This window comes from Dermatophagoides farinae, chromosome 9, assembly GCF_024713945.1.
Source record: "Dermatophagoides farinae isolate YC_2012a chromosome 9, ASM2471394v1, whole genome shotgun sequence".
NCBI classification, from domain to species: Eukaryota; Metazoa; Arthropoda; class Arachnida; order Sarcoptiformes; family Pyroglyphidae; genus Dermatophagoides; species Dermatophagoides farinae.
The window spans coordinates 1698320-1714761 of record NC_134685.1 but is presented as its reverse complement, the minus strand read 5'-3'; the positions used below and the strand labels follow the sequence as shown (position 1 = coordinate 1714761).

The window sequence follows — 16442 nt, the reverse complement described above, 5'->3', positions numbered from 1 at the left end:
ATTCGATTGATCGATGGATAAGGAGATAATTCGTCAAGTTCCAAAATTTTTTTTCCCCGTCAACAATGATGATGAATTTGCTGATCCAGAAAAATTTTGCTGATATTCCAGAATTTTTTTTTTCGTCTATCCTAAAAATTGACGCTCACTCACTTTCCTATTTGGCCAAACGTAAGCATCTTTTTTTTGATAACAGCCAAGAAAAAAAAATTTGAAACTTTTTTCCTGATACCAATCACATTCTTTTTTTTTGTTTTTTACCCTTGTGATTTTCTTTTAGTGATTCTATCATGATTACTGTGTGTGTGTGTGCGATATACGCAAATCAACATATCCATCTATTATTCGTTTAAAGCTAGAAAAAAAAAGAATAAACTCAAACAACCGAAACTGAAAAAAAATAACTTCAATGCCTAATGTGTGAATACATCTACTAATCTACTTTCTCTTTATATAGACCGATTTGACAAGATGAATACCAAAAAGAATGATGACGATCTAAACCAAATGGTGTACTACAGGGTATCATTATCATCATCATCATCATCATCAATATTGTAACATGTAACATATAACATCAAGACACACTTTAAGAAAATTAAGTGTTTCCTTCAATCAAAAAAAAAAAAAAAAAAATGATCTAACAACAACGACGATGTTGATGAACATTTATCGAATCGTGTATGTGTGTGTCTGGTGTCAACCGTACATCGATAAAGAAACATGCCGAAAATTTCAACACAAATACAAAAGACAATTTGAATGAAAGTTTTTTTTTACCTCCTTTATAAATTGTATGCCACAAAAAAGCTTTGTGGATGGGAGAAAACATCATCATACCATTAAAGTTTGGATTCTAGTTCGTTCAATCATTTTGTTTTTGTCCAAAATGTAACTATGATGCTGCTGCTGCTAGTAGTAGTGGTAGTAGTTTTAAGAATCTTGGAGAATATGACGCCCACCACCACCACCACCACCAAAAAAGAACAGAACAGAATTTTCAAACAGTCAACCAACCGACCAACCAAAAAATGGTCCAGATGATCAAGTCAAAAAAAAACCCTATTCATGTTCCAATGTTTTTTTCTTCTTTCTTTCTTTTCTATGGTTGGTTTTGTTGTAAACCATAGCAGATAAAAAAAAATTTGGAACAAACACACACACACACACACATCCAGCATCATCAATGATCATTTCATGTCTATGTATATATATATATAGATGCCATACGATCACGATTTGTTGGAAATTGTAATCGACAACAACAAAAAAAAATAATGTTTCAACATTATGTTGATTGTATTATTTGCTGCTTCTGTTCTCTCTGTGTTTCTGTGTGTGTCTATATGTCTTTGCCTTTTTTAATTGAATCGTGAAATTATATTTTTTTTTTTATATTCTTCTGTTGTGTTGTTTATTTGGACACACGCATAAAATTCTGGCCAGCACCAGTGAAGACAAGAAAAAAAAATTCGAGCGCCTAATTCGAATTGCCAGAATCGTTTTTTTTTCCTTTGGACAAAATTAAAAGAATAAATGTGGCAGCTGGAATTTGGGGCTGATGCCGTGCTGTATTGTAAAAATTATTCTATCCACAAATCTATTCAATGATTCGAAAAATAGTTTAATTTGTTTCGGTTTCATTTCATTGTCGTCGTAGTCGTTGTTGTTGTTGTTTATTTGTTTAGTGGTCATCAAGAATTCAATTTGCCTGATTGTTTTTCTTTCAATTTCAATCGATCGATTGATAGATTTTTTTTTTTGTTTTGTTTTGATTCAAGAAAATTCTCAATTTTCTGAATTTTTCACTTCCAACGAAGATGTTTGTATTCGAATGATTCGATAGTATCGAATCGTTCATCATTCATTATCTACTTTTTGTTCGAACATTTTCTACATGAAATTGCGTTTGTCAATTTAAATTTTAAATTTTTGTTCATTTTAATAAACATCGATGTTTTTTTTGGAAACAAAATGGAAAATCAACAACAACTACAGCAATCATCATCGACAACAACAACAATACCACAACCACCACGACAACAACAACAACAACAATCGAATCATCTGCAGAATAAATTGATTTATGGCAATCATGTAAGTCAATAATGGACATTTTGTTTTCTAACCCGAATTTTTCTCGCATACAGTTCATTTTCATATCTCAATTTTATTTTCAATGTATATTATTAACCAAAAAAAAAAAAAAATGAAAGAGAGAAAGTGGAAAAAAATAAGATTCGAAAACCTAATTTATGGGCCTGTTTTTATTCAGCCATAAAAAAAAATTAATTAGGATCGTTTATCGAAAATGAAAAAAAAAATTTTCCATTTTTTTTTCTCATGTATTCGAATCACGAATACATCTATCAGTCTCACTGTGTTTATCACACTGTGATTGCCACCCTTTGTCTTTTGTTTTGTTTTTTTTTTTGAATTTCTTTTTTTTTTGGCCAAATTTAATTTTACCAATTTATTCATTCAATGATGTGAAATTTTTTTTCCCTCTCGCCGCTTTTCACAATAATTATAATAATTGAATCGAATTTTTTCCTCTTGAATAGAGATAGAGAGAGAGAGAATGATTTTGAACACAGTTTACACATAATGAACACAGTTGGTAGTAATATATAGTATAGTATATTATTATTATTATTATTCGGTTCATCAGGAACATTCTTTTACATTTCTGCAGAATATTCTTTCGACAAATTCTTTATGGAGCCATTTTTTTCTATCCATTTTCTTTTGTTTTTTTGTTTCAGCCGTTTTAGCCAATTTGCTATTGGCATTTTATTCAAAGAATTTATCCACATATTTTTAACCGAAATTCCATTTATAGCGTAAAATATATTAAACTTGGGAATTTTACTTATTTTTTTTTCTTTAAATTGAATTTTTTTTTCTTTAAATTTTTGAAACGATTTTTATTAATGATAAAGAGATGAAGAAATCCATTATAACCGATGATGATTGAGGAAATGAGGAAAAAAAATTCTTGCCATTTTTATTAGCTTTGCATCCAAATTTTTGCATATAATAATAAACATTTACTATTGCCATAATCATACTACTATACTTTTGATGATGATGATTATGGTGAACATTTTTTTTTCATTTTATTTTATTGCCATAAAATATACAAAGAGAGAATATTATTCTTATATATTCTCAACATATAGATAGATAGATGTGCATATGCATGTATGTATGTGTACGACGTGTATATAATGCATAATTTAATGTAATTCATTTCGATTCCATTCCAGACCAGCAATCATACACACACATACACACACATCCTTAAGCTTCATTTGGTTTCCAATATTCCATTCACTATATTCACCACCATTCATAGTGCATTTCAATTCACTTTAATTTTCGATTTATCAATGTCTCTGTTCATGTATGGAATATTCATTCATTCATTCATCCAGTCATTTCTTTTTAGGCCCTTTTAGCAATAATTTGGTTCCAAATTCTTGTCTTGCAAAACAAATTTGTTGTGTATGACTGTATATGTTTTTACATTCATTTACATTTCTAATGAACAAAATTATCATTTCCTGATTATTTTGCCATTTTCATCCATGTTTTCATACAAATTCTGTCCATTTTGATTATTCATTAACATGATTCAAATGAAATGAAATGAAAACATTCTTTTTTTTTGATTATCCGACATTTAAAAACCATTGATGTTAAGGTTAAAAAAAAGATTCACTCCATTTTCATGTTCATTAATTATAAATGCAGGATGCTGTTTGCAAAAAGCTTAGAGAAGTTTTGTTTTGTTTTGGTTTGGTTTGGCTTTTTTTTCGTTCATTCTACCCAAAAACCAAAATCACAAAAAGCTTTGCAGACAAACAAACAAAAAAAATTACAGAAATCTTTTTGACTTTTTTTCGCTCTATAATTCTTTCTGTTGTTGATGATACCATGGTGATTTATATACATAATGAAAGTTTTTTCTCTCCTTTTTTTCCAAAACTTACTGATGATGATGATGATTATTACGAGGGATTATTATCATCATCAAAATCCATTGCCATCACCATCATTATCATCATCAACCTTGGTTCCTTATATAATGATGATGTTTTTTCCCCCTTCTGTTTCACACGGTTGTTTTTCTCTTTTGATAATGATTAGAATGGCAATGATAACAGTGACGATGATGATGATGAAAAATTGTTGTCATTTACAATAAAAAAAAATAACAACAACAATAGAATTAACGAGAATAAAAAAAAATCCTAGCTATTCTAGAGAATCTATCTCACAAAGAGATTCTCATTTCATGTTGTTATTGTTGTTGTTTTGATTATCAGGATTCCAGGAACATCCGAAAAAAGCAACAACAACAACAACAAAAAACTGTGAAAAAAATTGCATGATAATGATATGCATGGTATATTGAATGTGTGTGTTCGTGTGTGTTTGTGTGTTTTTTTTTATGAAATATTCATAAGCAAACAAAAATGAATATAAAAAAAAATAAACATGCAAAGATTGTTGTTGTTATTGCTGTTTTTTTTCTGCGTTGTCTTTTTCTGATTCATAATTGAACCAGAAATTTTTTTTTCTTGTTTCTATTTTTTCTCTTGTATTCAAGAATATTCTGAATTTTCATTTCAAACTCAATTTGTTTGATAGCAATGAATATCATCATCATCATCATCAGAATATATTGGAACAAACGGAATTCCATTATTCAAAATTTCTTTTTTTTTTTGTTGTACATAATTCTATTCACTTGAATTAATTGACCAAAATCTGAATGCATCACATTCTTTTTTTTTGTCATTGGTCATCACACCATTACATCACATCACATCATGTCAAAAACAACAAAACATCTCTTTTTTAATATTCTGAAAATTCTATTTTTACTTTTGACATAGAAATATTGTTGTTGTGATGGTTGTTGCTGTTCCAAAATGGACTTCACTTTGATTTTTTTTTCTCATTTTATTATTATTTACATTATTTTTGGACTAGGCCTACATTTTTGTTTCTTCTTTATTCTGTATTCGGATGTTTGATTTGATTTGATTTGTTTGTGTGTGTGTGTGTGTGCGTATGGCATTCAGGCAACAAACAATTCTGACATTCATGAAATTGAAATTCTTTTTTTACCCCCCGCTGCTGCTGCTGCTGCTGTTTACTTCCCTTTTCTTTCTTCGGTCGAAAATAATGTTGTTGCTGTTGATGATGATGATGCGATGGTGATGTGGAAATAGAAAATTCGAATGTTTTTTATGAAAGATTCTTCGTTTTTTTTGGTGGTGGTGATGGTTGGTTCCCTATAGAATTCCTGGTTTCCTCTGTGTGTGTGTGTTTTTTTCTTTCTCGTGTTTGTTGTTGATTTCTTTTTTATATTTTTTTTCGTAATGTTATTGCTTAGCAAATAGTACCATTTATTGTTGTATATATAAACTTTTCCATTCCAAAAAAAAAATTCATCGTGTTTTTTTCTCTTTTTTGAATAAGATGTTCGCCATGTTTAACGAATAAAAACGGAAATTCGAATGGAATTCGTTTCGCTTTCTGGTTCTTAAGAATGAGAAAAAAAAGAAAAGGAGGAACGATCCATTCATTTTTTTTTCTATCTCTAGATGTATCCTTGTCACACACAGACTATAATTTTCATCCAAGATGAAAAAAAAGAAAAAGAAAAATTTGTTATTGAAGAAATGAAATTTTCGTTCTTTTCATTCTTCATTCAAATCACACACACACACACACATACAATAACAAAATGATCCTATAGAATCCCATTTCCTTTTAGTTTTTCTTTCTTCTTGTTCTTTTATTCTCATCTTCAGTGTTTCAACCAAACGATCCAAGATGGATTTCTAAAAAATGCCATTGAACCGCTGATAAATGACTAACAAATTCAATCTGAAATCAAAAAAAAAATAAAAATAAACAAACAGGAAATTCAGCTCAGAATACAGAAACATAAAAGTTTCTGGGAAAAAAAACCGAAAAAATGAAGGCCAAAGAATTGTGGAAAAATTATGGTTCCAATTCTCGCCTCGCCCAATTCTGGTTTCCAGACCCACACACACAGGCTATAGTATTTGCGTGTTCATCATCAAGATGTCAGAATTCCATTCAACAACAACAACAACAACAACAAATAACGAAAACAAAGCAAAACAAAAAAAGTTTTGTCTTCTTTTTTTTTTGTTTTTGTTTTCGTATATTATGTTCCATGTTTGCCATTGGCATTTAGCATCTGTGTTTGTCTGTTTTCCATTTTTTTTGTTTTGTTTTTCTGTTCCATCAACTGAATTATTTTTAATAATATATCATTCATTCAATTTTCTCTATTGGAGATTGTTTTCGACATTTTCAATGTTGTTGTTGTTGATGTACGGCCTTAATAATATATTCGATCGAATAATATTGAATTTACCGTTTCTCAATTATAATTTAGAAATAATGTTTTTTTTCTGTCTTGCCAATGAAATTTCATTCTTCATAGAAATTTTCCATCTTTTTGTTTTGCTGATGATGATTATTATTTTGATGGCAATAATTTAATTCATTTTTTTTCTCATTTCAATCTACACATTGGCTTTAATAAGGTCTCGTTGTCGTCATATATATTAGTATTAAGGTTATCGTTTAGTTTTTCTTTCCATGCCTGAATTATGGTGGTGCCATTATTATTATTATTATTAGTTTGAAATGAATAAAAACAAACACAATTGTCCAATTGAATGCCAGAATGATCCAATCTCAAATAAGAAAAAAAAACGTCAAGAATTTTCTTCATTTTATTGGATCATTTTTTCTTTGCTACCAAAAATTGAAGTCAATTTATTTCTGTTTCGTAGAAAAAAAACCTATAGAAAGAATGGAAAAAAAGTTAATAAGAAAAATCATGAAAAAAAAGACAATTATATCAACCTCATCGACTATAAAAAACTGGAGCACGGAGTTTTATGATTGAAAAAATAAACAAAAAAAAGACAAACTAAAACCAAAGTCAAATAATAATAATAATAATGATAACTTGATCAAAGTTTAAGAAATTGAACGGAAAAAAATAAGAATCTTCTATTTTGGATGAGCAATAATAAATTGTTTCAGAAAAAATAAGAATGATTCGAATTCTATTCGAATTCGAAACAATCGATTATTTTCTTTTTGTTGGAAAAAAATATCGATTGTGTTCGAATGTGTGCAATCTTTGGATGGATGAATGAATGAATGAATCGAGATGGACATGTAGAAATCATGATAATTTCTTTTTAATAATTTGGTTTCATTTTTCTAATGGTTTTTTATTTTACATTTCAATCATCTTAATAGATCAAATATCCACAACGACAATCATTACGGGAAACATTTATGAAAAATTCAGTTCAACAACGATTATATAAATTACATGGACGTTGTTTATGCCTTACATTATTAATATATGGTATAATGTTATTGATATTCTATATGCAATTGGATAATTGGCGACAAACATTGATCAAATTAAATGTAAGTTTATCCACATTCCATTTTCGTAATGAAATTCGAATCTTTCAATTTAAGAAATGCCTCTTTCCACAAACGCACACACACATACATGTTATACGTATATCTACATAGTTATTCTTTAATTCTTAGGAATTTTTTTTATCACTTTTATTTTTCAATGATTAATTGATTCTATAATCTCTAATACCAATGAAAGAATAATGAAAGAATTTTTTTTTTCATTCCATTATTAGATTATAAATGGTCCGTTATCATCATCGTCTTTATCGAAATCGAATAAATGTAAAACTAGACCATATTCAGTACAACATTTTGGACGTAAATGTATGGTTCATAATGAAGATAACGATAACAACAATAATGATGACAATAATGGTGATCAAATTTTTGATAATCAATCAATACAAATGTCCATATTGATCATCATTGGTCTTCTATTATATTTAGCCTATACGGTTGAATGTTATCATTGTTCAACTAGATTTGTGTTGGTAAGTTCGTTTTTTTTCCCATTTGACTTTTTTTCTGCAAAAAAAAAACTTTTCCATTTTCATTCATGCAAACAATAAAGAAATCGGGTCACAAATCCCTCTTTAGGCCTGTCCAACCAACGAAACGAAATCGAAAAAATCTCTTGAACAATAGAGCAGCCAAAAGTTTTCCTCATTCATGATATGATGTTCATATTAGATGAGCAAACTTTTTTTCCATTTTTTTTTGTTCTTCAGTAATTCCATTCAAGCAATTCTTCAATAGAGAATCCTTACCCACTACACATATCTTGATTCGAAGAGAAAGTTGAAAAGAAAAATTGCATTGAAATCTTAGCCAGACAAAAAAAATTCACAATTCTTTCTTTAAACTTAAAGTCCGAAAACTGATTTTTCTTTGTTCCACATTGTAATCTATTCTTGCATTCAAATATAGGTTAACGGAAAACGTATCCAATATGTAATGGATCATATTGACCAGATGAGACAGGCAAAACCAATTGTATGGTGGAAAGCTGGTATGTTGTTCTTATCTCTTTTTTTCTATTTCTATTTTTTTTTTTTTTTTTTGATCATCATCATCAAATATCGGTGTGTTGAAATCGATATTTATTTTTTCGTTTATTTCATTTATTTTGATTATAGCATCATATCATTATGTACGTTACTATAATCAATCGGCCTGTCAAATGGTTAATACGACAACTGCTGCTGCCTCTTCATCTACAACCGAAATTCGATCGAATCATATTACACAAAGACGTTTGGGACGTAAAAGAATCGATACACGATATTCGAATGCACGTTTTCAATATGAAGATCGATTTAATGTTGAAGATATTTCCGATAGATTAATCGATATTGATCGTGCACCAATCACACGGATACGTTTTTTTAAGGGATTCGTTTTCATCGATGAACAATCGGCACAAGAATTTGATCGACAACGAACGAATTTTTTTCATCGTAATTTTAAACTTGATGAATATCTTGAAATACGTGAAGGTATCGATCTGGATGGTATTGATTTTTATGATTCAATCATTACATTATCCACTGATGATGATAAAGGCCTGTATAATTGGCATTGGTATTGTCGACCATCAATGTTTTGGATATTTTCAGCCATTCTTCTTTCATGGCCATTTCGTATTATTCTTGAATATAATACTGCCTATGTTAATTACAGGGTATATAATTTAATTTTTTAAAAAATTTCAAAAACAAATTTTAAATTTTTTTATTTTTTCAACAAAAAAAAAATTAGGTTGTGAAGTTATTTGGTCTGCTCAACAACAATCAACAACAGACAATTATGGATATTCATCAATCGTCTCAACAACAACAATCATCATGTAATCATCGTTCACAATCTATTGATAATAATATTAGTCTTTCAAATTATTTGATTGCACCGAGTTATTCGGAAGCAATCTTAACATGTTCCGATAATTTTGCTCAAGGTCTGAATAATGTTCCTACAACAACATCAACGACAACAACAACAATGTTGGATGATATGAATCCAATGAAAACAATTGAAATGCCTTTGACAATCGATCTACCATCATATGATGAAGTAATCAATATGACTACTACTAGATCATCTATTCGACAATATTTTACACAATTATTTTTTGGTAATCACAATCATCGTAATAATAATGATGATAATGATAATGATGGTAGATCGAATAGTATGGAAAAAATAATGAAGATGAAACGATCAATTACAATCGATTTTTGTACGAATAATGATAATAATCATAATAATAATAATCGATTGTTGGGATTTTTTACTAAAAAATACGATTCTACAAGAATTGCAGATAATCAAAATCATCGATTATTATCGTTAAATGATAATAATACTACTAATAATTTTTATTACAATATGAAACCACCATGGCAATCATTACAAAATGTTGTTGTTAATGTTTAGAATTTGTTTTTTTAAAAAAAAAACGTTACAAATATGAAATAATGAATATAATAATAGTTGAAAAAAAAATAAATGAATAAATGTACAGCATAATTTTTCTCTCGATTTGTTCTTTTTTTCGGATACAAATACAGAATTTCGTTGCAGATAATGGAAAAAAAAATCAAAGAATTGAGAACAATATATGTTGAGCAGATTAATCATCCTTTTTCGGTCGTTTGGCCATATTCTTTTTCGATTTATTCGATACTTTGGATAATTTTGAAGAGTTCATATTTTCATCAACAGAATTTGATTCGCCTGTACAGAAATTTAATAATAATAATGATGATGATGATTGGAATTGAATGAATCACCTACCATCTTCAGATCCACTATTTGCATTATGTATATCTGCTTCATTCTGTCCATGTTCATTATCTTTTACTAACTGCATTATAAACAGTAAATGTAGATGTTGAAAATCAGATTATTTAGATAAATTACACAAATACCTGAAACGTGACCGATGATTTGGAAAACAAACGATCAGCTTCCTTGAATTTTCGAACATTTTTTCTATCCGAACTGGATTGATTCGTTCGATTTGTCGATAGATATCGTTCCCATCCTTTAATAATATTACCATATTGGTATGTATCTTCAAGATATGATCCTTCAAAATTGTAAATCTGTTGTTCCAATGTCCGTAATGATTGCTATTCAAAATGTGAAACAATTCAAATATTCAAATAGTTTAAATTTTCATTGAAAACAAACATACCTGCATTTCGGCTCGTTTTTTGATCAATTCAGCCAGATGATTTTTCGTATCGGAAATCGTACTAGGTGCATTTGTTTTACTAGTCATTGTGTTGATCATTAATTATCATCTAATCAATGATTTTTATTGTTCCCAAATTAACGAATAAATTTGGTAAGAAATTTTAACGAATTTAATCTAATCGAATGAAAATTCGAATGTCAATTTCATATGATGATGAAGTGAGAAAATTCGAATGCCCGGTTTATACGTTGAAGATTATGGCCATCACATGTTCGCATACAAACAATCGACACACCAATTCGAAAAAATTCTTGTCTAAATTTTCATTTTACTAAAAATCATGGAATTATCATTTCGTGATTATTTTTGTGATTTTTGTGGCGGTCTATTATGTTATTCATCATCGAAATTTTTTTCTAAAGATCCATTTTGTCCATCAAATATAGACCTAAGCTGTTATCAATGTAATTCATCATTTAAAAAAGGTATCACTTCATTATCATTTGTTCCATTAAGACAAATATTGAAAGCGGAAATCATCAAGGATAGTGATCAATGGGCATCGGCATCTATTGCTGAAGAAAAATGTCCCAAATGTACACATAATCGTGCATATTATCTTCAAATGCAAACACGTTCAGCTGATGAACCAATGACAACGTATTATCGTTGTGAAAAATGTGCTCATAATTGGAAAGATTAAATATGGCAAATTTATCACCTTGAATATTTAACAATTCAACCAAATCCTTCAATTTATAATAATGTATGATTTATGTGTATTTTTTTTTAATTTTATCCTTGAATATTTGTTTTTTCTCGCTTTACAATAATAAAAAAGTCTTTAATTTTTTTTTTTTTTTTTTTTTGAAAAAATTTGAGGCGTAAACACCTGCGCTCACTATTTCTACAATGGGTTAAAATAGCTCAATTTTTTGTTTTGATTAATCAAAAAAAAAAAAAAATAAAAAATTTATTACGCCACGATTCAATTCTGGAACAAAAAAATAAAACAAACAATAATTTTTAGAAGAAAAAAAAATGTCTCAATGGTATCACCGTAATCCTTTGAAAAGTACTGCTGCATTAAAATTTAATCTACCTCTAAAATCGGCACAAACATCAGCAATTCAGATATGTGTTGCATTACAGAAAGCTCGTGCTACAATCATTGAATTGATTCCCGATCCAAGTTCCGATGGTACCATTATTCATGAAACAATCAAAACCTATCTTTCACTGTTACAAGGATTTATTCTTTGTTTCCATTTGGATAAAGATCGTTCACCAACACAAACTTCAAGATTAAGAAATTTAATACCATTTAAATGGACCAATTCGGTTATCGGTATACGGACGATTCATTCATTTGTTTTTTTTCATTCATTCATTAAATTTTTTTTCTAAATTTCAGGAACAACCGAAAAACATAATGATAGTGTATTTGAATTGATTTCAATTCTTTATGAATATGCATTATGGTTGATGAAACATTCGACATGGATCGCAGCACAGGATAAAATCGATATGGATTCAGCTAAACAGGTACATAATTCATTAAAACGTGCAGCTGGTATTTTCAGTTTCATTCAAACTCATTGGTAAGTGGTTATTGTTTTTCATTGTTTTTTTTTCATCTTCAATCTAACATGGATACATTTAGGGTTGGACAATTAACGGAAAAATTGGCCACTGGTTCCGATTTAGATATACACGTCATCAATGCCTATCAGGTAACATGTCAGGCTGAAGCACAAGAAGTGACCATTGCTCGTGCAATTGAAATGAAACATAATGCATCATTGATTTCATCACTTGCACATCATACATTTGTAATGTTTAGTACGGCTGCAACTTCGATTAAATCGTTGAAGAATAAAATGTTCAATAAATGGTTAACATATTTGGAATTGAAAGCGGCTGTATATGAATCTTATGTAAGTTTTTGTTTGTTTATAATGATTTGATGATTTGAATTTATAAATTTCTTCGATTATCATCATCATAGGCTTATTGCTATCTAGGTGAATCATTATTGGCGCAAGAAAAATGTGGTGATGCTATACGAGCATTGGAAGAAAGTGAAAAACATTTTCAACGTGCACAAAAATTATGTCGTGAATATAGTTCGATAAAAGAACAGGTGAAAAATGGTATGAATGCCAAAATTGATGAACATTTATTCTTCCGTAATCTACGGCCATTGGTAGCACGAATCAAGGAAAAATGTGTCCGTGAAAATGGTTTCATGTATGTCGATGTTTTGAAAACAATAATTCATTGATTAATTATTTTTATTACAAATAGTTTTCATCAAAAAGTGCCTACTGATTGTCCATCATTGGAATCCAAAGCAACACATGGTTTAGTGGCACCCGAAGAATTTACATTACCAACATTGAATGAATTATGGAATAGTGAAGCATATTTTGCCTTTGATATTGCTGTTGTATGTATCCAATTTTCTTGAAATGATTAACATTTTTGTTGATATAATTTGAAATTTGATCAACGAAAAAAAAAAAAAAAATTTTTTTCTTTTCTCATTTATATCTAGGATCAGAAAAAAATCAATAAAGAAAAAGAACCACAGATTGAAGAGATAAAAGAGAAACCGATACAAACATCACATGATCAATCAAATGAAAGTGGATGTTCAATACAATAATCAATGGGATACAACAACAACAACAACAACAAGAAGACTCAAAATTTGATTTATTCAAATGATTCTTTGCATCATTTTCTAGTCTAAATTAATATGAAACACGTACAACAATAACAGTAAGAAAAAAAACATGATTTTATTTCAAAAAATCATCATCACCATCATCATCATCACTAATTATTATTCGTGCAACTAACTAATCAAACATTTTAGCAATATACAGGAAAAATTGTCAATTTTTTTTTTTAAAAATTTTGTATGTCAAATACATTATTGTTTTCTTTCTTCTTCTTTATTTCAATTCATTTGATATGATAATAATAATAATAATCTTATCTTGACGATCTAATATTTATGAATGTATCAACACTAGGTGTTGATTTATGACTAACAACTTTGTCATCAGAATCATAAAATAAAAAAAAATGACAAAGACAGAAATTTTTATGACATGATTTTTTTTTTTGGTTTGGTTTGGAATGTTTTACATTTGAAAAATGAAAATAAATTCAATTGATGATTCGATTTTTCTTGTTGTTGTTGTTGTCAGGATTCTCAAGTTCCGTGGTATATATATTGTAACCGGGTAACATAGTTTATGAATAACAACTTTTTTTGTTGATTTTCGAATTCATTGTTTTTTTTCTTGTATATATCCGTTGTTGGATTGTTTGTTTGTCTCTCTGTGTTTGTGTATGTGATTGCATCAAGTTGATATATATCATTTTTATTTCTATTTCTATTTCTATTTTTTTTTGTTCGATTATCAAATTTCCATTTAAATTATGAGCACACATACATCACACACACACACTCAAAGCCAAAGTTTTGATCTCCGTATTGTCATACATATCTCCATTGTATTTCAAAAAATCATTTTTGATTATAAATTTCATTTGTTGCTATTGTCAACCATTTATAAATGTCTTGGAAAAAAAATCATTTGTTGACTATTTGATTAAATTGAATGATTAATGTGACTGATTGATCCGATATCGTTACTGTTCTGTTATCCATTGATCCACCTATTATTAATAAGGATATTGATTACAACATTCCAACAAGTTAAACATAATATAACAATATTCCTTTTTTTATACTGCCGATATTTTTACTATTGTACTCGTTTTAAAACCTACAAGTTGGTCAGAATCTTCACATTATCAAACAAACAATGGATTTCGACACCGTACCATTGACCAATGGTTCGGGCTATAATATATCAACATTGGTTAATGATTTTCATAGTATTTCTCGTTATGGATTGGATTTTCGTCGATCAGTTGCAACAATCCGTGACCATGATCTTCAAGAATATGGCTATCAAATGGCCACTTTTGCCATTATGTCTGGTATCGTTTTTACCTTGCTAACATTTATACTTTTACTATTATGTTGTTGTACTTGTTTTTTTCGAAGTTCGGCTAAAATTCCAATGAACAATTACCAGTATCAACGTAAACGTAATAATTGTTGTCAATTTTCATCAATAATCATTATATTGATCACTATTCTTACGATGGTCACCTATATCATTGGTTTCGTTGGTCAACAACAATTTAATGATTTTACATTGAAAACTTGTGATACAATTGACTTGTTTGTTGATAAGATTAAAGATGTTAATAAAACAAGTAAGTGAACACATCATTTTTTTTAATTGTTTAATTAAATTTCTACTTTGTTTTTTTTTGTCTTATTTTTAGCCATCATAATCGATAAAGTTGAAATAATATTCAATGATATAGATAAATCAATGGCAAAAATCAAAAATGAATTGGATACAATAAATATAGCCGATATAAAGGAAAAATTCGAAAGTATTAAATCTGAATATGATAAAATCAGTGTAAAAATACGGCCATCATTGAATGATATCGAAAATCAAATCCAAAATAATGGCAATCTTGAAGAGATTCTTAATCAATTAGATAAATCCCATGAACATTGTCATGTCTATCAAAGTGATATTCGAAAAGCATTATTAATTACATTGATTGTATTGTCATTGTTTACAATCATATTCATCATTGGATTATTTCATGGCTGTCTTCGTGGCTGTTCATGTGTTTTTGGCTACATTTTCATGTTAATGATTGCATTGTTTGGTACAATCAGTTTTATTGGTCTTGTTGCTGGTTCAGATTTTTGTCTTTATTCTAAACAATTACCACAAACACTCGAAATGGATGTATCATTACGAAAGAATTTTGATTATTATCTCTATTGTCAAACACAACGGCCTCTTTTTGTTCAGGCATATTGGGAAAATTTAACATTATCATCATCATCAAATGATTCGGAAGATTTGCAAAGTTTATTTGCCAAAATTCATCAATTCATGATCGATGCTCGTCAACAATTGAAAAATGTTGATGAAAATTTTGTTAATATTATTGATGAATGTCAACAATATGAATCACAAATTGATAATGTACGACAACTTTGTTCTGATTTAAAACAGCTAAAACCAACTGTACAACAATTGAAACCAATAACTATCGAAGTTGATAATGTTGTACAAACTGTTGAATGTGAATCGATCACACCAATCATAAATGATATGTTGACAAATCTTTGTACAAATTTTTATAATTCATTTTTCTTATTCTTTCTCAATTCAATTTCAGCCACAATCGGTTATTTTCTATTACTTTGTATTACTATCTGTATTCTAATGGCAGTTTAATCTTTATATGTTCAGTTCTGTTCACTTATCCATCCAAAATATATGACACATATTGTGTGTTGTATGTATTAATCTTCTATCTCTATCATTAAGTCTTTGTTTTGTTTTTTTTTGTTTTTTGTTTTGATTTTCATTTACATTTTCTGTTTTTGATATATTTTGAAATGAAATGAATAAAAAGTTTCAAATGTGTGGCCTATTATTACGTCTTATCGAATGTAAATTCATTCATTCATTCATTGTCGTTGCATAATGAAAAGTTTTCATCGTCGTCGTTGTTGTTGTTGTTGTTGTTGTTATTGCCCTCACTTGTTGTTGATTGTCTCATCATCATCATCATCATGATCGTTGAAAATGAATGAAAATAGAAAACTTGTTTCATT

General features: G+C 28.7%; 6 protein-coding genes across 8 annotated transcripts in view; 5 read left to right on the top strand and 1 right to left on the bottom strand.

The window, feature by feature from the left end:
* Positions 1-16442, top strand: part of LOC124497731 (uncharacterized) — a 44243-nt gene that overhangs the window by 550 nt on the left and 27251 nt on the right. The gene's annotated exons all lie outside the window — the stretch shown is intronic.
* Positions 38-10036, top strand: LOC124497814 (transmembrane protein 151B). 2 transcript variants are annotated; one of them, XM_075733865.1, is made up of 8 exons: positions 38-171; positions 281-2097; positions 7327-7503; positions 7737-7878; positions 7951-7994; positions 8431-8512; positions 8640-9184; positions 9262-10036. In XM_075733865.1, the coding sequence occupies exons 2-8, from the start codon at positions 1975-1977 to the stop codon at positions 9934-9936; spliced, it is 1788 nt and encodes a 595-aa protein (XP_075589980.1). In that variant the 5' UTR covers positions 38-171; positions 281-1974; the 3' UTR covers positions 9937-10036. The 2 variants fall into 2 exon arrangements, with proteins under 2 accessions (XP_075589980.1, XP_075589979.1); XM_075733864.1 differs by having other exon boundaries at positions 7737-7994.
* On the bottom strand, positions 10100-10931 carry Eaf6 (chromatin modification-related protein EAF6/MEAF6). The gene is made up of 4 exons (XM_047061508.2): positions 10700-10931; positions 10431-10634; positions 10297-10366; positions 10100-10236 (listed from the first exon to the last, which is right to left on the bottom strand). The coding sequence occupies exons 1-4, from the start codon at positions 10796-10798 to the stop codon at positions 10133-10135; spliced, it is 477 nt and encodes a 158-aa protein (XP_046917464.1). The 5' UTR covers positions 10799-10931; the 3' UTR covers positions 10100-10132.
* On the top strand, positions 10999-14363 carry LOC124497822 (BRO1 domain-containing protein BROX). 2 transcript variants are annotated; one of them, XM_075733868.1, is made up of 7 exons: positions 10999-11468; positions 11585-12050; positions 12117-12303; positions 12366-12639; positions 12711-12952; positions 13010-13151; positions 13260-14363. In XM_075733868.1, exons 2-7 carry the CDS (start codon positions 11744-11746, stop codon positions 13368-13370), a joined length of 1263 nt encoding a protein of 420 aa, XP_075589983.1. In that variant the 5' UTR covers positions 10999-11468; positions 11585-11743; the 3' UTR covers positions 13371-14363. The 2 variants fall into 2 exon arrangements, with proteins under 2 accessions (XP_075589983.1, XP_046917454.1); XM_047061498.2 differs by lacking the exon at positions 10999-11468 and having other exon boundaries at positions 11578-12050.
* Polr3K (RNA polymerase III subunit K) lies at positions 11043-11468 on the top strand. Its single transcript, XM_047061512.2, has one exon. The coding sequence runs from the start codon at positions 11043-11045 to the stop codon at positions 11403-11405; it is 363 nt and encodes a 120-aa protein (XP_046917468.2). The 3' UTR covers positions 11406-11468.
* Positions 14021-16256, top strand: LOC124497820 (uncharacterized). Its single transcript, XM_047061496.2, has 2 exons — positions 14021-15004; positions 15077-16256. Exons 1-2 carry the CDS (start codon positions 14545-14547, stop codon positions 16057-16059), a joined length of 1443 nt encoding a protein of 480 aa, XP_046917452.2. The 5' UTR covers positions 14021-14544; the 3' UTR covers positions 16060-16256.

Coding starts and splice junctions, on each gene's coding strand:
- LOC124497814 (XM_075733864.1), top strand. CDS start 1,975: ATGGAAAATCAACAACAACTACAGCAATCATCATCGACAACAACAACA. Junction 2,098..7,326: donor AATTGATTTATGGCAATCAT/GTAAGTCAATAA, acceptor TCATCTTAATAG/ATCAAATATCCACAACGACA. Junction 7,995..8,430: donor GTTCAACTAGATTTGTGTTG/GTAAGTTCGTTT, acceptor ATTCAAATATAG/GTTAACGGAAAACGTATCCA.
- Eaf6 (XM_047061508.2), bottom strand. CDS start 10,798: ATGATCAACACAATGACTAGTAAAACAAATGCACCTAGTACGATTTCC. Junction 10,635..10,699: donor AAAAACGAGCCGAAATGCAG/GTATGTTTGTTT, acceptor CATTTTGAATAG/CAATCATTACGGACATTGGA. Junction 10,237..10,296: donor AAATAGTGGATCTGAAGATG/GTAGGTGATTCA, acceptor ATTTCTGTACAG/GCGAATCAAATTCTGTTGAT.
- Polr3K (XM_047061512.2), top strand. CDS start 11,043: ATGGAATTATCATTTCGTGATTATTTTTGTGATTTTTGTGGCGGTCTA.
- LOC124497822 (XM_075733868.1), top strand. CDS start 11,744: ATGTCTCAATGGTATCACCGTAATCCTTTGAAAAGTACTGCTGCATTA. Junction 12,051..12,116: donor ATGGACCAATTCGGTTATCG/GTATACGGACGA, acceptor TCTAAATTTCAG/GAACAACCGAAAAACATAAT. Junction 12,640..12,710: donor CGGCTGTATATGAATCTTAT/GTAAGTTTTTGT, acceptor TCATCATCATAG/GCTTATTGCTATCTAGGTGA.
- LOC124497820 (XM_047061496.2), top strand. CDS start 14,545: ATGGATTTCGACACCGTACCATTGACCAATGGTTCGGGCTATAATATA. Junction 15,005..15,076: donor TAAAGATGTTAATAAAACAA/GTAAGTGAACAC, acceptor TCTTATTTTTAG/CCATCATAATCGATAAAGTT.